Here is an 18,938-nt window from a genome sequence, read left to right as displayed (position 1 = left end):
AAAAAATTTAATGCTGTTTCTGGGGGGCAGATTGCACCACGCATTCCTGTAAATTTTTCTTAGAAATGTGCTGAAAATAACCAGAAACATATCACCTCCAACTCACTGAAGGTAAAACCTTCTTAAATCAACTTTCTCAGTGTGAACTTAAAAAATTATATTTGCACATAATGAATTCAAGCTACGCCACTGATTATTGCATATGTAAAGAACTCTACAGTCTATTCAATAATTCACCAACATATGTATTTTTCAGAATGTTGAGAAACAGAAATTTCTAGATGTGTGTTTGAGAGAAATGGGTCCAAATTACTGCTAATATTAATGATGAAGACACGTTTTCGATCTTACAACTTTATTTTTCTCGAATTACAACATTCCTGCGAATATTATAAAAAATACAAAATATGTTTATTGATACACAATATGTCATAAATAATACATTTAAAATCGCTATTGCACGCTCTAAAAATTACAGTTATTGTTGTAGTTGATCCCGATCCCAACTGACACACCTCGCAGCTAACAATAAACAAACACAATTTGGGGGACAAACTACTTGCTTCTTATAAAGTATAAAATTTAATTCCCAAATCAGTTAGGACGAAATCTTATTTATTGTTCTTTATACAATAATTACTATAGGCACCTTCGTTTCACAGAAAACGAGCTCCCGCAACTAAAATTATTAGTAAAAACTCACTACAAATTTACGAAAATACTTCACATATTATAATGATGTGACAATTAGTTAAAAAGCTGCTTCACTCCATTCTTTCCTAGCTCTACACAGCAAGCAACTTTCTCATTTAAAGACAAGTTAAACTCCACAGGAAATATCAGCTCACGCAATCAACTAATATACACATATATTAGCATGTCTTGGATGGAATCATTTACTTTGCCCAAGATAATTTCAGTAATTCTTAACTCATTCCTTAGCAGTGGGGTCTTCGGGACATTCAGCGGAAGACGCTTTTAGGGTATAGGCCGCATAGACACTTTCACAAACAAATCTGTATTGGTTCTGAAAAAAAAATCACCATTAGCAAAGCGTTGTAGCAACACTTCAAACAACGATACAAACATTAAGACCGCGTTAATCGATACTCTCATAAACACCTGTCTGAAATTTGACTTTATCATAATTAATTTCAAAAGTCACGACGACATGGATCGTCCCTTAATTCTCTGTCCGTGTCCATTACCCAAAAGACTGCTCACTTCGTCCTCCTGGAAATCACGCAACGATTCTTCGAATATCAGTGCAATTTTATATCCTGAGGATTCATCGCCACGGTTGAAACTCGACGAAAAAACACGGGGAGATGTGATAGTCAAGCAGCTTTTGAGCGGCAACAATTGCTATTGTAGATGCAAAGCAAAGTTGCCACGGCCCAGCTTTTTCAAGCGTCCCAATTCCTGTACCAGCATGAAAGTCCTGGACAAAAGCACTTTAACTAGACGATCTTTAAGTGGCTGCGTTTGTGTGGACGACGATACTACAGCAACGAAAATTGCAACGAGAAGTGGTGAGACCTCTTTAAAGCCTACTGCCCAAAGACTTGTTTATGACGCCTATCGGCAAACTGAAGAGGATAAGTTTAGAAAAGAACTTCAAGATTATGAGCTTGAAATGGCTGTTGGCGATAGCGATAAAGTTGACACTCTATTAAACCCTCAAATATTTCAAACGTCCAGTTCTTTCTCTAATTATCCACAACAAACCATCTCAGATGACTTGTCAACACATCTCACCTGCTTGGAACAGTCGATACCAAATTTCCGCAAGGAACATTTCTTTGAGACGCATGACATAGGGAAATTCGAGCTAACAGGGAATATTCCGCGGGATCATATCTGCGTTCACCAGTACAAGCTTGACGAAAAACAGCTTCCAGAAGCCGTCAATAAGGGCGTTTTCGGTCGAAGTGTTTGCAGGATATGTGGAAAACCTATGAATTGCACTAGTGTAGACAGAAGCCCTAAAATTCACTCAAACAAAAGTAATTTTTATCAAACGACGGTAAACATGGACAAGGGAAATTCGAAGATAGAGGTGTTGGTCAATGAGAATGATATGAGGAAGTCGAGGGAATACGTTGAAAAGCTAAAGAAACCGGTGTATCGCTGCAGTTTGGCATTAAGACATCAGAAACTGAGAGTTGTATAAGATTAGGACTTTGTGTTGTTATGATATAATGTACTATTGTTTCTTTATAAAAATTACTTATCAAGAAAAACCACCACTCTTGAAAATTACTTACAGCGTTTTGTATCATCATAGCGCGTTGCTCCCTCATCGTCTTCACAATTTCCAGTGGATAAACAGGTTCTTCAGCTTCCATTAAACACAGAGCGGTTTCCATAAGCACCAAAACACCAGTTCGACCAATTCCGGCGCTGCAATGCACAATGACCGGTTTGTCGTCTTTGCGATTATTCTGAACGTCCTTCGTAAAAGTAAGAAACTGTTGAGGGGAATCGGGGACACCATGGTCTGGCCACGCTATGTATTGCATGTGTTTGATTTCGCGAGATGTGTTATCGTCCTAAAGAAAAACATTTAAAAAATGATATACAGACGATAACGTCGGGATTTTAATAGAAAGTTTCAGAATGCTAAGAGGTATAAAACTCATTAGCGTATTTTGATTTTTTTCATACTTACCTTAACGTCAATAAGCACAAAATCGCGAAAGATAAAGCTGCCTGTATCATCAGTTTCCTCCTTTACGCACTTCACTATAGCATTCTGCAGCGTTAAAACCTGCCCCACGTCAGGCCAATATTTGTGACATTTGGCCCTACCCCGCTCTATTACTGTGGTCAACATCACGATCAGTGTTGAGCCCTGTTCCAGAACCATCTGCCAGAAGTCTTCTGTCGTGGACTGAAGAGGCCCTAAAGGAATACACTTCCAATAACTTATAGGACAAAAACTTCACCACATACCTTGAGTAGCAATATAGCGATTGACGACTTCGGTGCCCGCAATCTTCATTTCCACAAAATTCGCATTGATATACTCTCCGTTTACTGGGTTTTGCAAAATCACTCTGGTTTGGTCGTCTGTAAATGCCTTGTTAACCTTTATAGGCTTCCAATAAACGTGACTTACAAGGTGAAATATCCCTGTATCGATTCTTGTTCAAGTTCTCAGGCTTTGCTGCCTCGTTGCAGGTCAGGTCTGGATGCTTCCGGTGAATCATTTCGTATCTAGCAATAAGAGCGCCGCTAGCTAAACCGTCTGCCAAGAGGTACATGGACTGTTCCAACAAATTTCCAACTAAATCGACAGAAACTTTATACAAAACATGTATGTGGCGTGATGGTAAATTACCGGAGGGTACTCCCACATCATTGGCGGGCACATATTGGTAAGGAGGTTCCTCAAATTCTTCATCTTGGTAAATTGCATTGGGCCGGACAAGAAGAACAAGTTTTCCTATATTCAATCGTATAAGCTGCATTTACTTGAGAAATGGATATTTTACCTGAATCAGTATTTCTAGCAATTTGAACTAAAGCTACTACTTCAGGCTGAAGGACGTTAGTGACGTCTTGACCGTTTATTTGCAAAACTTGATCTCCCTCGGATAAACGGGGAACGCATTTATCAGCCGGGGTGTTAGGAGCGACCTTCGATACTACTATTGGAACGCTCACTTCGGTGCCTCCTAATGGGAAATTAGGAAACTCTTCAAAGTGACTATGATAATGATCCCAAAATATCAAAATATCGTACATTCAAATGACTGTTACCTCCTAAAGTAATATAAACTCTCTTTCTTACATCTTTGTGGTAGGTAGATAGGTGGTTGCTTGGTAGGGAGGGATGTAGAAAGAAAGGAAGATAGATAGGTATGGAACAAGCTTCTGCTAAAGTTCAATAATATAACTTTTAATAATAAACATTACCTTTAACATTGAACCCATATTTGCCATCTTTATCTGGATAAAGCACCACAGTAGACAAATTTTCTTCAATTAGCTGAGAGGTTGGAGACTGGCTGACGCTATAAGGGGGCGTGTCGTAGACCCCGTTTGATAATGGAGATGGAATCTCTTCATCTGCATAACTCATCACCCTACCGGCAATACCAGGAGAAAAGGGCCCCTCTAGGGTTCTTTCCAGAAACCCACCGTCACTTCATTTAACGTAAATAAAACACTCCCACACTCAAAACTAATGCTTACTCGTCTGAAATCCTCACGTCTTCTGTCCAAGCCGGTTTCGGTTCTTTTGTGCAGGTGGTCGTGACTTTATGGGTGTCGTAAGGCCGTGATGGTCGCGGAGGGGCTATTGACACTTTGCCTTTGTCCTCAAGAGGTGGTGGAGGCAGAGCTTTCTCTTTAATCTTTCCAAATAAGAAAGCTTTGAAACGTTTGTATTAATTTTTAAAACGTAAATAATACCAATTGCTTGCTGGGTGACCTAACAAATTTCCTTTCCAAAATTCCCTTTCTTTTCACCTCAGAAGCAGTTTGATATTCAGTTCTGCCTGAATAAGTGAATTTTGATCCCAAGGAGAGGAATTTGCGTTTAACCTTAGGCGAATCAAGCCTGAAAAATGTGTGGTGCTCTACACAAGATTTCCATAAGGTTTTTGATGATCTATAGCTCTCCATGTTGAAACCCAATAGAGTATCATAGTCTTCAGACTAAAATTAGTTACTTTAAAAATGGAGAAAAAAGAGAAGATATGGAGCTACATACCGGCTCTCTCCTAAGTTGAATGAAAAATTGTTTACGTTTGAAAGAGATTTTCATTATTTTGGACCAAGAAAATGTGTTAATTTTTATGTTATTATGGAACACTACAAGGCCAATATGGGTGACCCCTAGTTGGATGGTTTTGTTTGTATTGTCCTAAAATTTCAAACATATAAGGAATATATATATAATAATGGGAAAGAAGAAGAAGCTGGAAACTACCTTGGCATTATGGAGTTCCACCCCATACATGTCTAAACGCTTTGCATGATCCAGAAAATTAAATTCTGCATCTGCAGGAAGTTGATTCCTGTAATTAATTAAGTTTCAATAATGATTTTATTTGGGAGGACAGTTTCGTACTTATGTAACTTATGTAATTCGGCGATTTTTCTCTCCATTTCTTCAGTCTGGTTTGGAACCAGACATAAATTTGATAAGTAGTCTTGTCCATGTTCCTCTAGATTGTAATCACCTAATTCCGCTGTAGCAATAATCTCTTAATAAGGCAATTTAAAACACCTAAACACACTTACATTGAACAATATAACTAGCTAATAAAATGGCAGTAGAAGGAGGTAAAATTAGCTTCTCATGTAAAATATCGCATCTTAATTGTAAGTAGAACTGATATCTGGTATACTCTTCATGTAATTTACTTGGATCGGATACATAAAACTTAACCCTAAAGTAGATGGGATGTTGGCAATTACCCAGCTGTTTTTTAATCGATTTGGACGGATCAAGCCATAACTGGAAATTCACATTTGTACCATGTTTCATTATGGAAAACATGTAAATCTCTTACTATACATTCTGAATTCCTATTGTAGCAACCATCATTGGAAAACTGTAACCCAAAGTAATCTTTTTCCACAAGTTCTAAGTGATTATACACCTGGTCCAATAGGACTGTGCCCTTTGACTTTTTTTCTACATGAAATGTGTGGTCTGTATCATCCAAAAACCTAGAAAATCGAGGCAATGGAATTAAATCACATTGCTTCTACTTTACATAAGTTCATGATATAATAGTAGTGAGTAGGGAGTTGGGGATTATATTCCCTTGGTATGGCATTATTGATTCTTAAGTAATAGAGTAGTGATTTAAAGCCTATTTAAAAATGAATTCCAATGGTCACAGGATTTTAATTAAGGGTGTTCAAAGGTCATTGAAACTTGTGTATATAACTATTCAAACTTACTTAACAGTAATGCTTAACCCCTTGAGTTTTCTTTCCTTTGCTGCAGCCAGTTCTAAAGCCTGTACATTATATGTACCACTAGAACTGCCAAACCCTCGTTTCGATACACTCTCTATCATAATTCAAATTATTACTTCTAGGCTTGTCTCCAAGAGTCATCATCCTGCAATAATCAACATAGAAATATTGAGTTAAAACCAACAATGATCTATATCTACCACAATGGTTTAAACTTAGTTGATCAAAGATTACTTAGGTAGAGGCATCAACTGATAGAAAAGGCAGTGATAAAGGTAAGCTTACATTGATAAACAGTATTATTATGCATGATATCTGCAAAGATTGTGTCTGAAGCACATCGTTTTGTTGATATAGTTGATAGAGGCTGAGTTGACTGGGGATTATGATAGGTTTATTTACTGTAAACGAAAAGTTCCTGGTTGGTGGATAAGCAGTGTAAGAACCACATAACTATGGTGGTTTGATTAACCCTGTAAAGTGGGTTAGTAAAAGGCTAAAAAGCAAACTTTAAGCGACAAAATAAAAAGCAAAAATGTTGAATTCGCAGCAGAAATTGTGGTTTTTTTTGAGGGGCAAAATTGTGCTTATGAGAGGAGGGGGGATTTCGGGTGACACTGACAGTTAAATTACAAATATTTATTGCAGGCATGGTTAAGAATATATCTGTCCTTGTCCGTTTTGTCTTCTTGGAATATTGGACTATGTATCATCGTATTATTCAAATTAATTTTGTTTTTGCTGTTATCGGCAACCCAACTAACACTACACTATTGTTCACCCCACTGACGTTTGTCAAAGTCATGTAAATTGAAATTGCATCATTACTATTTTTAGATTTACTGCTTTTATATTTTTATTATTTTTCTAAAATACTAGGAAGTAAATACAGGTTTTATTCCTGCCATAAAAGTCTCGAAACTTCCCACTCTTCCTTCCAGTATAAGTTCTCAAGTGAGTCACTTCGTTTACGTTTCCCAAGAGCCCTTGAAGTGGTGCTACAAAGTATATTTTAAAGTAAGTAGTATTGCAAATACTTATTACTGCATTGAAGTCTATATAAATCGACTATAAACACCTTTTCCTTTGTATAATAGAAGTAGTAAGGTCAATATTTAATCTGCTGTATGATGAAACCTATTACATTTTGTTCAGAATTCTAACAGAGATGTCACATAAAGTATTGTTGTGGTAACACACATTTACAATAAGCTTTGTGTGATTCTTAATAGAAAGATTTAAACCATTAAAACAATAGTCCTTGATAATGAGTTAATACAACTGTCAAGTAAAACATAGGAGTAGGTAATGCAGAATCATCAATACAAGTGGAAATAACAATCATCACCTGAATATAATTTACAGATTGTATGGAAATAGCTGACCCCACCTACTACTTTTTGCTATCCCTAGTGGTCCTTCCTGTGTATTTATTCTTTAAATTGTGGTCCTGGTTAGGCTTTGAGCTGTACAAAAACAACTAGAAAATGAGCCACTTTGGAGACAACAAGCAACTGAACAACCTCAAACGCACCCTAACCTTGGATTTCAATCAGGCCAAGAAAAACCTGACTTTCCCTTTGTCCACTGGTGAAGGAGGCCTGTCTGAAGTCTTATCATCTCCTGATTTGATGAAATTAAAAGTGGACACTCCTGAATTGGAAAACATGATTTTAGGTATGTTTGTCACCGTCTTTGTACTATAATACACTCTTATAACAAATTTATCTTAAACTAGATAACCCACTACCAGGGACACCAACCCCATCATTTCCTTTCCCCAAAACTGTGACTGCAGAACAAGAGAAATTTGCTGGAGGCTTCATGGAAGCCTTGAGCAACCTCCACAACTCTTCCTCTCAACAAGGCTCAGACAGCAATGCCAGCACAATATATAATGAACCAGCTTTTCTGCCACAGATCAAAGAAGAGCCTCAAATAGTACCTAACATTAGCAACTCTCCCCCAATGTCCCCAGTGGATATGGAATATCAAGAAAGGATGAAACTAGAAAGGAAAAGGCAGAGGAATCGACTTGCTGCCTCCAAATGCAGGTCAAGAAAATTGGAAAGAATTTCTAAGCTTGAGGACAAGGTAAAGTTACTGAAGAGTGAGAATAATGAGTTGGCATCAGTTGTCAATCAGCTTAAGGAGTCTGTGGGGTTATTGAAGTTGGAGGTGATTGAACATAATAAAAGTGGATGTCAAATTATTTTATATTGAGGAAGATTGGTAGCAATTTAAACTCATATTCAATTTTCTCTATGAATAAGGCTCATTAACAGTTATTTTAACTTGAAGTCTTTCTATTTGTGTTTGAATGATTGTTAACAAGCTTTTAATTGAGATTGAGGCTTTATGGACAAGTTTAAATACATTAAGATATCAAAGTTTGTATTTTTATCACAGTAAATTAAAAGTATTATATAAATAAATATATCATTATGTGAATGAAGAGTTACCTTTATAATTATTATTTTTGTATGGAATTCTTGTTGTATTAAGGATTACAGAATAAAACACATTTTATAATGGCAACAATTAATTATTTAAATCTGAAGATTAAAAACAGAACCACTATAAGTCATGACCAAGACTAATATCACCTCAAACTCCTCTCCTCAAGGAAATCAAAAACTGAATTTTTAGCAAAATCGTAGCTACCGAAAAATATGTATCCCCCTAAAAAGATCCATAAAGTCCTTGGAATTACTCCTGCAAACAATCTATGTAGGACATCAATTAATATATAGAAAAAATGCATTTCAATTAATCATATACCCTTTCACTCCATCTTTTTTAAGCACTTTGTGAAAGGTTTTGGTAAATGTTAAAGAACCACTTTTCGCCGCTCTCCTATCTGCTAACATAATTCTAGTCTTCACTACGTCTAAAGGGGTAGTAATGGCTGCAGAAACCCCACCTGAAAAGGGTTAACAAGTGTCTTAAAATTGTTGAATAATAATGTCAAGTTCCACCTGCTATAGATCCACAAACTGCCACTTCCCAAGAGTCTAATGGAATATTATTTTTGAATTTTGACATATAAAAAGATTTGCAAAATTCAAGGGTAGGAAATTGGATTATGGAGAATGGAATTTCTCTCATTATAGTAGAGCCAAAACCTCTATAAACACCCTAAAATTTATACCCTTAATATGAATTAAACTGAATAAGAGATAATTAAAAACACCTTAAAAAACCCTTCGTGTTTATAAGCTTCCATCAAAATCCTTATAGATGATTTATAAGCTATTGAAGTTTGTTTTCTTTGCTTTGCCACTTCCATTGGAACTCTGACTAGACAGGCCATCTAAAATTGTCCTACTCTAACATCAATATCTACAGTTATTTCATTTAATTGGTATAGCTTACAACTTCAGCCACTGAAGCCCCAAACATGTACACCAATGGCATAGCCTGTTTTGGCACTAACGGTTCTGAGTAATGCTTTATTGACTCATAAGTTATAAAAAAGAATGCAGCTGCAATAAAATCATTTCTTTGGGGAAATGGTGATATATAGAGTTGTACCTTGAGGGGCGCTTCCTACAACCTGAGGCGCCAAACCTTTGTAAATAGCTTTGAATCCCCCAGAATTTCTGAAGCCTTTTTCTGACTGCAACCTGGTTTTCAGGGTGTCTAGAGGAAAAAGTACTATATCTACAAATAGACCTGCTGCACCACCTCCCTTAAAATAATGAGGAGATCCTAATTTGTTGTGTAAATCGATTGTAGGAAAATGTTGGTGTTGGAAAAAATTTTGAATTTTTAAGAAGTCAGGCCGTAATTGGAAATGAAGGAGTTAACAAGACTGTGAAGCCCAGTTTCCCAAATAAAAATGATTGATTTCCCCTGGGATTTACTTGAATACCTTTTATGTAATCAAATACTTACTAAAAAGGCGGACCAGAGCATATTGCGTTGGCTTATGGGAGTTAGCTCCTTTTGGTGTACTTCAATCTCCATAATTTTCAAGTTTCAGGACTATTGAAAAGCCAGAATTTGTTTCTATTTCTAAGGAGCTCCCATTCTTACCGGGTTTAATTTTATATTTTAAAATTTAGAACAAAGAGAAGCACTAATTTATTGGGTTTTTGTAATCATTTCATACGAAATCATTAATAATAATTGGGTTTTCTTAAAGCTGAAAGAGTGTTACGAAAATGACCTTTGTTCTAACCTCATTCCAATTTTGAATACTCTATAACCCTAATTTTTAAATTCCAATGGCTTCCCGCGCGTTAGCCTCGTTCAGTCAAATGTCAATTTTTTATTCAATATGGCGTACTAGGGCCGGCTTGTTCTTAATTAAGGCTACACCAAAAGTCGAGGTAAAAATTATTCCAGAGCATTTTGGGGACAGTGGGAGATATGATGTAAAACTTTTCAGCTAGCTGAACATAACCAGTCGCTATTAAAGCCCCGACCTAGTTTCTGCAGGCCTGTGTGCCACGACAGCCCCCAAGACGCAGACCCGGATAAGATTAGATATGTCAAGTAGGCGCGCGGAAAACATTTGAACAAACTCTATTCGTCGACCAATGAGAATCGTCGTCTCATTCACATGACATGAACAAGAAAATGGAAGATGCTTTCAAGTGACGCGAAAATAAATTGGAAATATCTTTCTAATTTTTTCCTTAATAAGACTGTTTTATATAGTGAAAAGTACCAAATTAGAACTGCTCAGATTTGCTGCGGTAAGTACCACATTTTTGGGTTCGTTGAACTTGATTTTTCAAGTATTTTAGCCATTTATGTTATGATTTGTCTTATAACACAAAATAATTCAAATCCCTTTTTCCATGTCTATATTTCGTGTATTTGTATTCCGTTGAATAATTTCATAAATCATTTTAATAAAATTTGTAGCAGCCCCCATAAATGGTACCAGATGACATTTCTAAAACGAAAGCTCTAGTATAAATAGTACTTCTCCATCTTAGCCAGAAAATTACGAGTTTCTGATTTTAGCTATCCCTAAAAGGATTTAAAAAAATTTAACTTTGGGTGTTTTATTAACTTTTACCGAAGGACCATCAGAGTTGGTTACATAAACTGAAATTCCATTTTTGGCTTTTAAATTTTCTTATATTCAAAATAAAACAAAAATGGCTCAACTTCAAAACAATAAAAAATATATATCATTAAGTACAGTGTAATTCTCATTTTTCAAATGTTGGTTACACGTCAATTTCGAAAATCCACTCAAAACCGTGTAAATAATATTATGTAATTAAAGGAACTTAAAAACGCATTCTAAATCAAGAAAAACCCTTACAAATTAAACGTCATTCTCTCAGCTTCCGGGATGATCAAAAACTTACGTTGAAGTGTTAATTTAAACGGAAATAAATTAGGTTTTCGAACGTCCCGGAATATGACCAAAAATTTACAAAAAAAGCTTTAAACTAATATGAGGAGATCAATAATGCCAGTAAAGCATGTACCTTTTAGGCAACGCAACATTAGTACCTTTTGTGCAGTATAATAACAGAATTTAACAATGAATTTTTACTTCAGTATATTGCCCAAAAGTTTCACATGGCAATAGAACAATTTAACAAATAATATTAGGTACGTTTCAATGGGTTGTCGATTGTCTGTTCAACCCTAGAAGACGTTTCGGGTTGTTTATCTAAAACTCACTAGAATAGGTTTTATTATATCACAACGAAATGGGATTGAAATGGCAACGTACATACAAATTTGCAGAGGCTTATTAAGAGAGGTGCAGAAGGAAACTAAGTTTTGAGGGCATGAAACATTATTTTGTTTACATGCTGTTAAACTTAAAAAACAGCTTATCACAACCATGTAAATAACAATTACAGTCAGCATGAGATTTTCTCAAAAAAGGCCTGGTTTTAAATAAGAACCACTAACTGTGGTATAGAGGGAGAGTCACTATAATTGCACCAATACATAAATTACCATGTCCACAACAAGTCTATAACACTACCTTATAGTCCACTAGAATAAACCAACTTTTGTTGAAAAATTCGAATTATATCACTATATCCGGAAGGGTTTTATCCGAAAGATGGGTTTTCTTGCAATTTAGGGCATTTAGAGAAAAAAGCAAACATGAAAGATGAGTATTAATGTGACGCATAACCATTTGGCAGTGAAAAATAGTTTCAAGGTTTCCTAAAAATTGAATGGAACTGATTAGTAGACATTTTATGGATTTTAAAGGACCAACGACTTCAACAAAAAACCGAGAAAAACGAAAACAAATGTATCGAAGGATGGATAATGACGGCACCATGAAGCCAGATTGCTAAATTTGGAGAGTAGGGCATTCCTGGTAAATACTAGCATTTTACATGGCTGGCCTGTGCCGATTGAAGCATTCTAAGGTCATTCCCAGTTTTATTACCCAGAAATATACATTGATGCAACTACAGAGATTCACCATGTAAAATTAGTCAAAAAAATGCTAAAACTGTGTTTGAACTTTGAGTCTCAACGCCGCCTATTCGAATAATTGACAGGTTTATTCATTTTTTATTGATTAATACTGTAAGAGATGGGCATCAGAAACGAGACCAAATTATGAGCTTGTGGTTGCAAACAAGTGGCAGGAAAATTCCGACTGTGTTCAAAACGTATGGCAGCACAGATCTAATTATTAAAAACCTACTGTTCAACAAAACCCTGATACAACACAAACTTTAATGCGTTTTTTTTTCAAAAAAGAAAGCAACAGTAAACAACCAGAAAACGTCGGTTTTTAACCGTGTAAATATTAACGATTTTCCGCGAGTTTCAAACGCAAATAAAAACGCAACTTAAAAAGAAGAAACAAGTGATAGAGAGAACGACAAACTTAAGCCTCCGTGGATGCGATGAGCGTGTTGGAAGCCGAGCTCTTGGGCGTGTAGGCCGTCGCGTTCGGATCTAACTTGGAAAGACCGGGGCCGTCAGTGAGGCATACACGCGACACCTGAGCCCCAGCCGAAGTCTGCACTGGCTGAGTCGTAGCGAAGGAGTCGTTGGGCATCACTGCCAGTACCTGGGCGATATTACCTTTCAACCGTTCGATTTCCTTTTCTTGGTTTCTGTTGGAACCTATAAACAAATTTCATCTAGATATAAGGGCTTCCACATAGTTTTTGAGATATACTTTGACTGATTTCAAGGTGTCTTTTGGCCTCCCCCAGCGCGCTGAATAAATCGAGTTTAATGCGAGTTTCAGCGGAAAGGGCGTTTTCGAGATGAGTGTTTTTATCTTGAAGCGTGGCCAAGGCAGACATCAGCATTTCAGCATCGCGCACTTGCTCGCTCAATGCTTGCTTTTCTAACTCCAGCGTCTTGCATCTAGTAAAAATATCAGTAAAATGTTTCTGATTATTTTTCAAATAGTAAAAGGGAGAAGTTACATTGTGTATCCAAAACACTAAAAACGTTTCAAATAACGGAGCTTTTCCGATTAGAAGAGCGTGCCATGCAAGATAAAAAAATTTGTAAGCCTTGGGAGCTTCCCGTAATTTCTCCATTCAACCGATTTCAATGCTATATTATAGTTATCGAAGCCGCATAATCAATTGAGATCTACAAAGGGGCACTACCGAAACTAGATTAAAAAGAAAATTAAATTTTAATACGCTGTATGTCGAAAACGAACAGTTTATGTATCGCTTCTTAAACCGGTGAGCTGTACGATTACAAAAAGCTATAAAGTTTTTTGCATGTTTTCGTACCGATAGCGTACTTTAGATGATTCAGTCGAATGTTAGCGCGGCGGCAAACAACATTCGTCATACGGAGCAAACTAATAATCGGGATTATCGACAGTTCTTTTGTATAAAAGACATCTAAAATACATCACTAGTGTAGCTAACATTTACTGAGTGAATTTGATGTTACGTAGCTGTAGTTTGGTGAGTGAAAGCGGGTATCGCTAAACACTTTTTTCTCGTTTTGTTTTCCTCTCTCGCATATAATTCTCACTTGTGTCGTTTTTCTTTGGGGGCGCTCTGCATAAAAAAGCAGTGGCAACTCCGATATATTAAATTGATCATTTCTGTTTAATAATTGCTATATCTACTTCTAGCGTTTCTTGGAATATTAATTTTCCTAATTTTTTTTCAAAATCAGGCTCCAAAAAAACCTCTATTGTCTTATCTTTGGTCATAGACTATGCTTCTAAAATTTTAGACTAAAATTCAGGACAATCCCTATAAATAATGCGAGCATTTTTAAATTAAGTGATTTATTACTTTTACGGAGAGTTGTTGGACGGGTGGGGTCATTTTTAAATTTTATTAAAATACTGAAATTTGAAAAATCTTACCTTTCTTCGGCCCAACGTTGCGCCTGGCGACACTCGGAGAGTTCCACTTCCAATTCGCGTCGTCGCGATTTGCACATTTCGGTGCATTCTGTTCTGGAAGACTGTTGCGCTGTTACCTGTTTGAAGAGAATATTAGACAGATATTTTTTAATTTAAATTTTTCTTTTTCATTTAGCCCATATTACATAACTAACAGTATCTGAGATAACACTAGAAAACAAATAATAAAATTACTTTTCGCGACTAATCGCCGAGTATTTGCCAGTTTTCTTGAATTTTGTAGAACCTTCAATTATTCTTAAAAAAAATGTCAAAATCTTTCTTTAACCATTTCAACACATTTACCAATATACAGAATGATAAAAAATATATATATATTTTTAGACGCTTTTGAAACTTAACTTTTTAATTTTGAACTTAATACAATCATTAGTTCATCAGATTTTCTGGTTATGGCCAAATATTTCGCGTTTTACAATATATCTGACACGAACCTGTGCAAGCCTCGCTTCCTCCTGTTTGCGACTCTTCCTCTCCTGCGCCAGCTGCGAATCGACGTTGGATCTCAGCCGTCTTTCTTCAGTCACTCGCCTCTCCAAATTGGCAATCGTCTGTCGATCTGTTTGTTTGGCAGCTTGTGCGTTCTGCAGTCGCTCCTGCAAATCTTCCAACTGTCTTTGCAGCAGCGAGAGCTCCCCTTTCGTACTCTTTTCGCTCGTCGTTAAAGAAGCTACCTACAACATTTTCCATTAAATTTTAAAGTCCATAAAATGAGGGAATACAGACTTGTATTCGTAGCTCCTGTTCGCTGGCTCTGCTTTGCTGCAAATCGGTCTTGAGCCGTCTAGTTTCAGTTTCTAATCTCTGTAGATACTCGTGAGCTTCCCTCTCTTTATCTTGCTCTCTCTTATCTCGCTTTTTTGTTTGCCTGGGTTCATGGTCCGGTACTTCATCGTGGAAGTCCACCACTGACCCATTGCTGTGTGAATGATTTATCTGAAAGCAATCTCGAGCTTTAATTATTTCCTTCAGAACAATAAATTTTTGAACCTTATTTTGCCGCTCACTATGACGACTATCATGATGATCAGCCATGCTGCTGTTGTTGTCGCCTCTAGTTTTTTCCGCCGAGGCTCTTTTATGAGATCTTGTTCCATGGTTCACCCCGTTCGGTACAGTACCGTTCAGTATGTGTCCATTTTTTTCCTATAATTCGCGAGTTTTCACTATAATCAACACTACCACAGATCTCACCTTATGACTATGGTTGTGAATCTTATGATTATTTTGTACATTGGTCGCCACGGGGGTGACACTGGGTGAGACATTCAACGCGAGCTGCTCTGTAGGTGGTTCGAGGGACGACTCTGCCGGCAATGCTTGCTGCATCAGTTGCATGTAAAACATGTTCTCTTTGGCCACGTGCTGCTGCTTTCGCTGTCGCATTCTTCGAAATACAGAATCTTTCAAAATCCATATACATAGAAAACCACCCAACTATAATTCTGTCCGTTTATCAAATTGATTTTGACTCCTTTGAAAGTTTGACTGACAATTTTGGCAAATCTTCTGAATATGCGCAAATTAAAGATAGAAGAAAAATGTGGGTTTCAAGGCTACCAAGTGACCTACATATCAGAATTGCAAATAGGTCGGTAGGATAATAAAGTGGAGTTTGTGAGTGTCCAATTTAATCAACACAATAACCAATTGACACCAAAATGACGTTAAGTTTCACTAATTTTTATTGCCATTATAGCCTCTCACTGGTACCGGCCTCAGTACACCACTGTTTTACTTTTGATGAAAGCTCCAATTTCTATACTTAAATCATACATTAAAATCTACGCCTATGTCGAATTTCTTAATAAAAACATCCTATTTCCATATATTTCAGACCTTTATATCCTGCCCCTCTAAGTCATTTCCAATCTCTTTCAGCCCATTTTTAAATTTCAGAAGAAACTATAATTTATATCTATGATGAATTTCATGAGCATATATATCATAAAACATCTTGATGTTTGTAAACTTCTAATTATATACAAATATGTAATCTTAAAGAAAAATTTGTTTTTTAAGTTTATGAGCCTATTTCAGAATCTCATACCCAGCCCCTATATGCCCCTGCAACTTTCACCACACAACCGACATGAAGTTGCTTATTCAAGGCACTTACATTTGTAGTGAATTTCATTGGCGTATCACACATTATTATTCCGAAATTATCTTCAAATCTGGCCTTTTTTTAGAAGATTGCTTATACGACTCAAATTCAAAACCTGGTATTCGACTCCTGGAATTCTTCTTGTCACTGTTTAGAAAAGTCTTCTTCATGTCACTGTTCAGAAAAAAATCAAATTAACATCATTTTGGGACTTAATTTGGAATTTGAAGATTTCAGCAGACACTTACAAATTGTTCTCAATTTTCCTATCCACCCAGTCGGGTGATGTTTTCTGTATAGACAAAACATGGCTCTACCAACCTATATCCCACGTAGGATTTGAAACCGAACCCTAATGTCACCACTGGATAGCCTATACAGTGGGCGGCGAACGGTCGACATAGGTCCAGATGACCTGGGAGGTGTTTAACGTCTCGCAGGCGAATTGCTGCCTCAAGGTATACAAACAGAACCCAGAGGACTACAGTGGGAGCACATATCCCTGCAAATAGAGTAGAGTTTAATTGATAGGTCTGTGTGACAATAATGTGTGAGCGGCAGTTTAAAATTGCACGAAGAGCAATTAAATAGTAGTTTATACAGAAAATTACTAACAATTTTTTAAAAAGTTTAGTTTTTCTGTGGAATTTAACTATAAAGTACTAGGTGTTGAATGACTTATAGAGTAAACAGAATATATTTTTATTTCATCAATTTTTAGGTATACCGAGCTTTTATTTAAAAATGAACCATTTTGAATATCTTTTGATTTTAGTTCGACTGTGGGGAGCTTGAATAGCAATTGATTTTTTGATTAACCAGATTTGCATCAAACTTCCTTAATTTTCAATTATTTGATTAGCTTAATGCTAAATCAATTAAACTAAACCCCCTAAGATCATTTAAAAGGCCAACTTCTTCATATGATAAACTAAAAGGAAATTTCTATTAAAATGTATTAAAAAGGTTTTATCACTGCAAAAATAATTTAAAGCCTGAAGGTTAAATCAACATTTATAAGTCAAGGGTCAAGTCATCCTGTGAACAACTACCTACTAACAAATATAAGCCTGAACTTGTTTTTTTCTTAATGACTAGGTTTAAGAACCATTAGAAAGGCTTAGCTAAAAGAAACAAAGTACCAAAATAGCAAAACTGATAATAGAACTAAACCATCTATTTATCCACTCTCTACAATGTGAATTTCTACCTCTTTTTGATTATCCTTTTCTCAGGAAAATATCTATAAGCAACTAACTACTGTGGCAAAATATATCAGCCATTAAATCAAACACCTTCCAGTTAAAAGTGCCACAATTTGAAACATTCCAGATAGATTTTTATCAAAATTTCCAAATCTTTTTTAAGGACCTATGGAATCATTTAGGTAGTTTTTTATATCAGCTATTGTATGCTCACCTTTATCTGTATGCCACACATATTGCACCCAAACATAGGTGCTGGCAACGAAAAACAGCCACTGCACAGGGATGAAGAAGTAGCACAGCATGTCAGAGGTGAGAGCCACCAGGACGAAGAAGACTGAAAAGGCCAGGCCTTGGTACTTAAAAGAGTCGTAGACTGAGCGAATCAGTAAGTAGAATGGCCATAGAAATTCAAAACGGAACTCCAGGAGGAAGTCGGCCACTATTACCAGGAGCCACAAAATGATGAACTTCAAGTAGAGAAGTGTGCTGAAAAGGAGAATAAAAATGTGACATTTGGACTGGTAACTGGGGCCAAATTATATGTATTTTGGTTAGTTGGGGAGTGCGTTTGTAGAGTCCTATTTTGAGTATTTTTTAAAATAAATTTGCCAAGTTACTACCCTCAGGATAACCTTAAATTATTATGCTATGAACATGTAACATTTTGTCTGAGATGCATTTGAATGCAAAACGTAACAATTCTGTTTGTGACCCCTAGTTTGTTGTGCTGCATTCATGTTAAGAGAAAATAGAATCTTTTGGCTGTATTTATAGATATGCACTGGCAAAAATAAGGTTTGTTTTGACAGCTGTATATATGGTTTTTTCTATCTTCTGATTAAGGGTAGTTTGAGGGTGCAAAGTTATATGACCATAAAAAGGTAATCAAAGGTGCAGAAATTTTATACCCGATGCCAAAAGGTCCCTGTTCCGCTAAACAACAGCCATTTTGTAACACATATGGTCAAAATCGCTGAGATTGTGAGCTCCCCACTGCGATTTACTACCATTAAATCACATTCAAAGCTCGAATGTTATACCTTCCGTAAAATCCTTCGGCGATTTTGTTCCTTTTCATGGGTCTTCTCATCTTAGCCAGCTCCACATTTCGCCTCTTCATAATTTCATACAGGACCGCGATACTGAAAACTTATGATTTAACAACACTTTTCTGGAGATCTCCCCGAATTCCGCGGCTTTTTCATGGATTTTTTATCCAGAAATTCGTCTTTGCGGTAAAAACGGAACGTCTTTTGTGATGACACTTGTGACAGATAAGATAAGTCCGGGGTAATTGTGAAGTATCAGACGAGGTGGCGCC

General features: G+C 36.4%; 5 protein-coding genes across 9 annotated transcripts; 2 read left to right on the top strand and 3 right to left on the bottom strand.

Moving 5' to 3' along the window:
* Positions 1-338: 338 nt before the first annotated feature.
* Positions 339-6,546, bottom strand: Ptpmeg (protein tyrosine phosphatase Meg). 3 transcript variants are annotated; one of them, XM_066398247.1, is made up of 17 exons: positions 6,141-6,545; positions 5,923-6,085; positions 5,526-5,685; positions 5,254-5,470; positions 5,081-5,201; positions 4,940-5,027; positions 4,721-4,873; positions 4,420-4,665; positions 4,201-4,361; positions 3,922-4,151; positions 3,498-3,680; positions 3,344-3,448; positions 3,122-3,289; positions 2,956-3,072; positions 2,672-2,904; positions 2,268-2,552; positions 339-1,027 (listed from the first exon to the last, which is right to left on the bottom strand). In XM_066398247.1, the coding sequence occupies exons 2-17, from the start codon at positions 6,039-6,041 to the stop codon at positions 932-934; spliced, it is 2,682 nt and encodes an 893-aa protein (XP_066254344.1). In that variant the 5' UTR covers positions 6,042-6,085; positions 6,141-6,545; the 3' UTR covers positions 339-931. The 3 variants fall into 3 exon arrangements, with proteins under 3 accessions (XP_066254344.1, XP_066253598.1, XP_066252854.1); XM_066397501.1 differs by having other exon boundaries at positions 3,122-3,448; positions 3,922-4,130; positions 6,141-6,546; XM_066396757.1 differs by having other exon boundaries at positions 3,122-3,448.
* On the top strand, positions 1,013-2,231 carry LOC136408709 (uncharacterized). The gene has a single exon (XM_066389844.1). It carries the CDS (start codon positions 1,172-1,174, stop codon positions 2,171-2,173), a length of 1,002 nt encoding a protein of 333 aa, XP_066245941.1. The 5' UTR covers positions 1,013-1,171; the 3' UTR covers positions 2,174-2,231.
* A 201-nt stretch (positions 6,547-6,747) lies between the features above and the next one.
* On the top strand, positions 6,748-8,299 carry Jra (Jun-related antigen). 3 transcript variants are annotated; one of them, XM_066397393.1, is made up of 3 exons: positions 6,748-6,957; positions 7,399-7,617; positions 7,679-8,299. In XM_066397393.1, the coding sequence occupies exons 2-3, from the start codon at positions 7,428-7,430 to the stop codon at positions 8,161-8,163; spliced, it is 675 nt and encodes a 224-aa protein (XP_066253490.1). In that variant the 5' UTR covers positions 6,748-6,957; positions 7,399-7,427; the 3' UTR covers positions 8,164-8,299. The 3 variants fall into 3 exon arrangements, with proteins under 3 accessions (XP_066253490.1, XP_066253474.1, XP_066253482.1); XM_066397377.1 differs by having other exon boundaries at positions 6,749-6,957; positions 7,306-7,617; XM_066397385.1 differs by lacking the exon at positions 6,748-6,957 and adding an exon at positions 7,109-7,245 and having other exon boundaries at positions 7,306-7,617.
* A 165-nt stretch (positions 8,300-8,464) lies between these two features.
* Positions 8,465-10,032, bottom strand: LOC136413653 (S-adenosylmethionine mitochondrial carrier protein homolog). Its single transcript, XM_066397331.1, has 7 exons — positions 9,838-10,032; positions 9,475-9,631; positions 9,316-9,425; positions 9,134-9,253; positions 8,919-9,078; positions 8,722-8,863; positions 8,465-8,666 (listed from the first exon to the last, which is right to left on the bottom strand). Exons 1-7 carry the CDS (start codon positions 9,907-9,909, stop codon positions 8,543-8,545), a joined length of 885 nt encoding a protein of 294 aa, XP_066253428.1. The 5' UTR covers positions 9,910-10,032; the 3' UTR covers positions 8,465-8,542.
* A 1,027-nt stretch (positions 10,033-11,059) lies between these two features.
* Positions 11,060-18,882, bottom strand: LOC136412770 (macoilin-1). Its single transcript, XM_066395967.1, has 10 exons — positions 18,658-18,882; positions 17,829-18,103; positions 16,731-16,911; positions 15,497-15,689; positions 15,293-15,448; positions 15,029-15,238; positions 14,737-14,976; positions 14,243-14,358; positions 13,073-13,266; positions 11,060-13,017 (listed from the first exon to the last, which is right to left on the bottom strand). The coding sequence occupies exons 1-10, from the start codon at positions 18,735-18,737 to the stop codon at positions 12,776-12,778; spliced, it is 1,887 nt and encodes a 628-aa protein (XP_066252064.1). The 5' UTR covers positions 18,738-18,882; the 3' UTR covers positions 11,060-12,775.
* Between the last annotated feature and the right edge of the window lie 56 nt (positions 18,883-18,938).

The sequence above is a fragment of the Euwallacea similis genome, chromosome 1 (assembly GCF_039881205.1).
Source record: "Euwallacea similis isolate ESF13 chromosome 1, ESF131.1, whole genome shotgun sequence".
Classification (NCBI taxonomy): Eukaryota; Metazoa; Arthropoda; class Insecta; order Coleoptera; family Curculionidae; genus Euwallacea; species Euwallacea similis.
The sequence above is the reverse complement of the archived record's forward strand: the minus strand, read 5'-3'. Positions and strand labels throughout refer to the sequence as shown.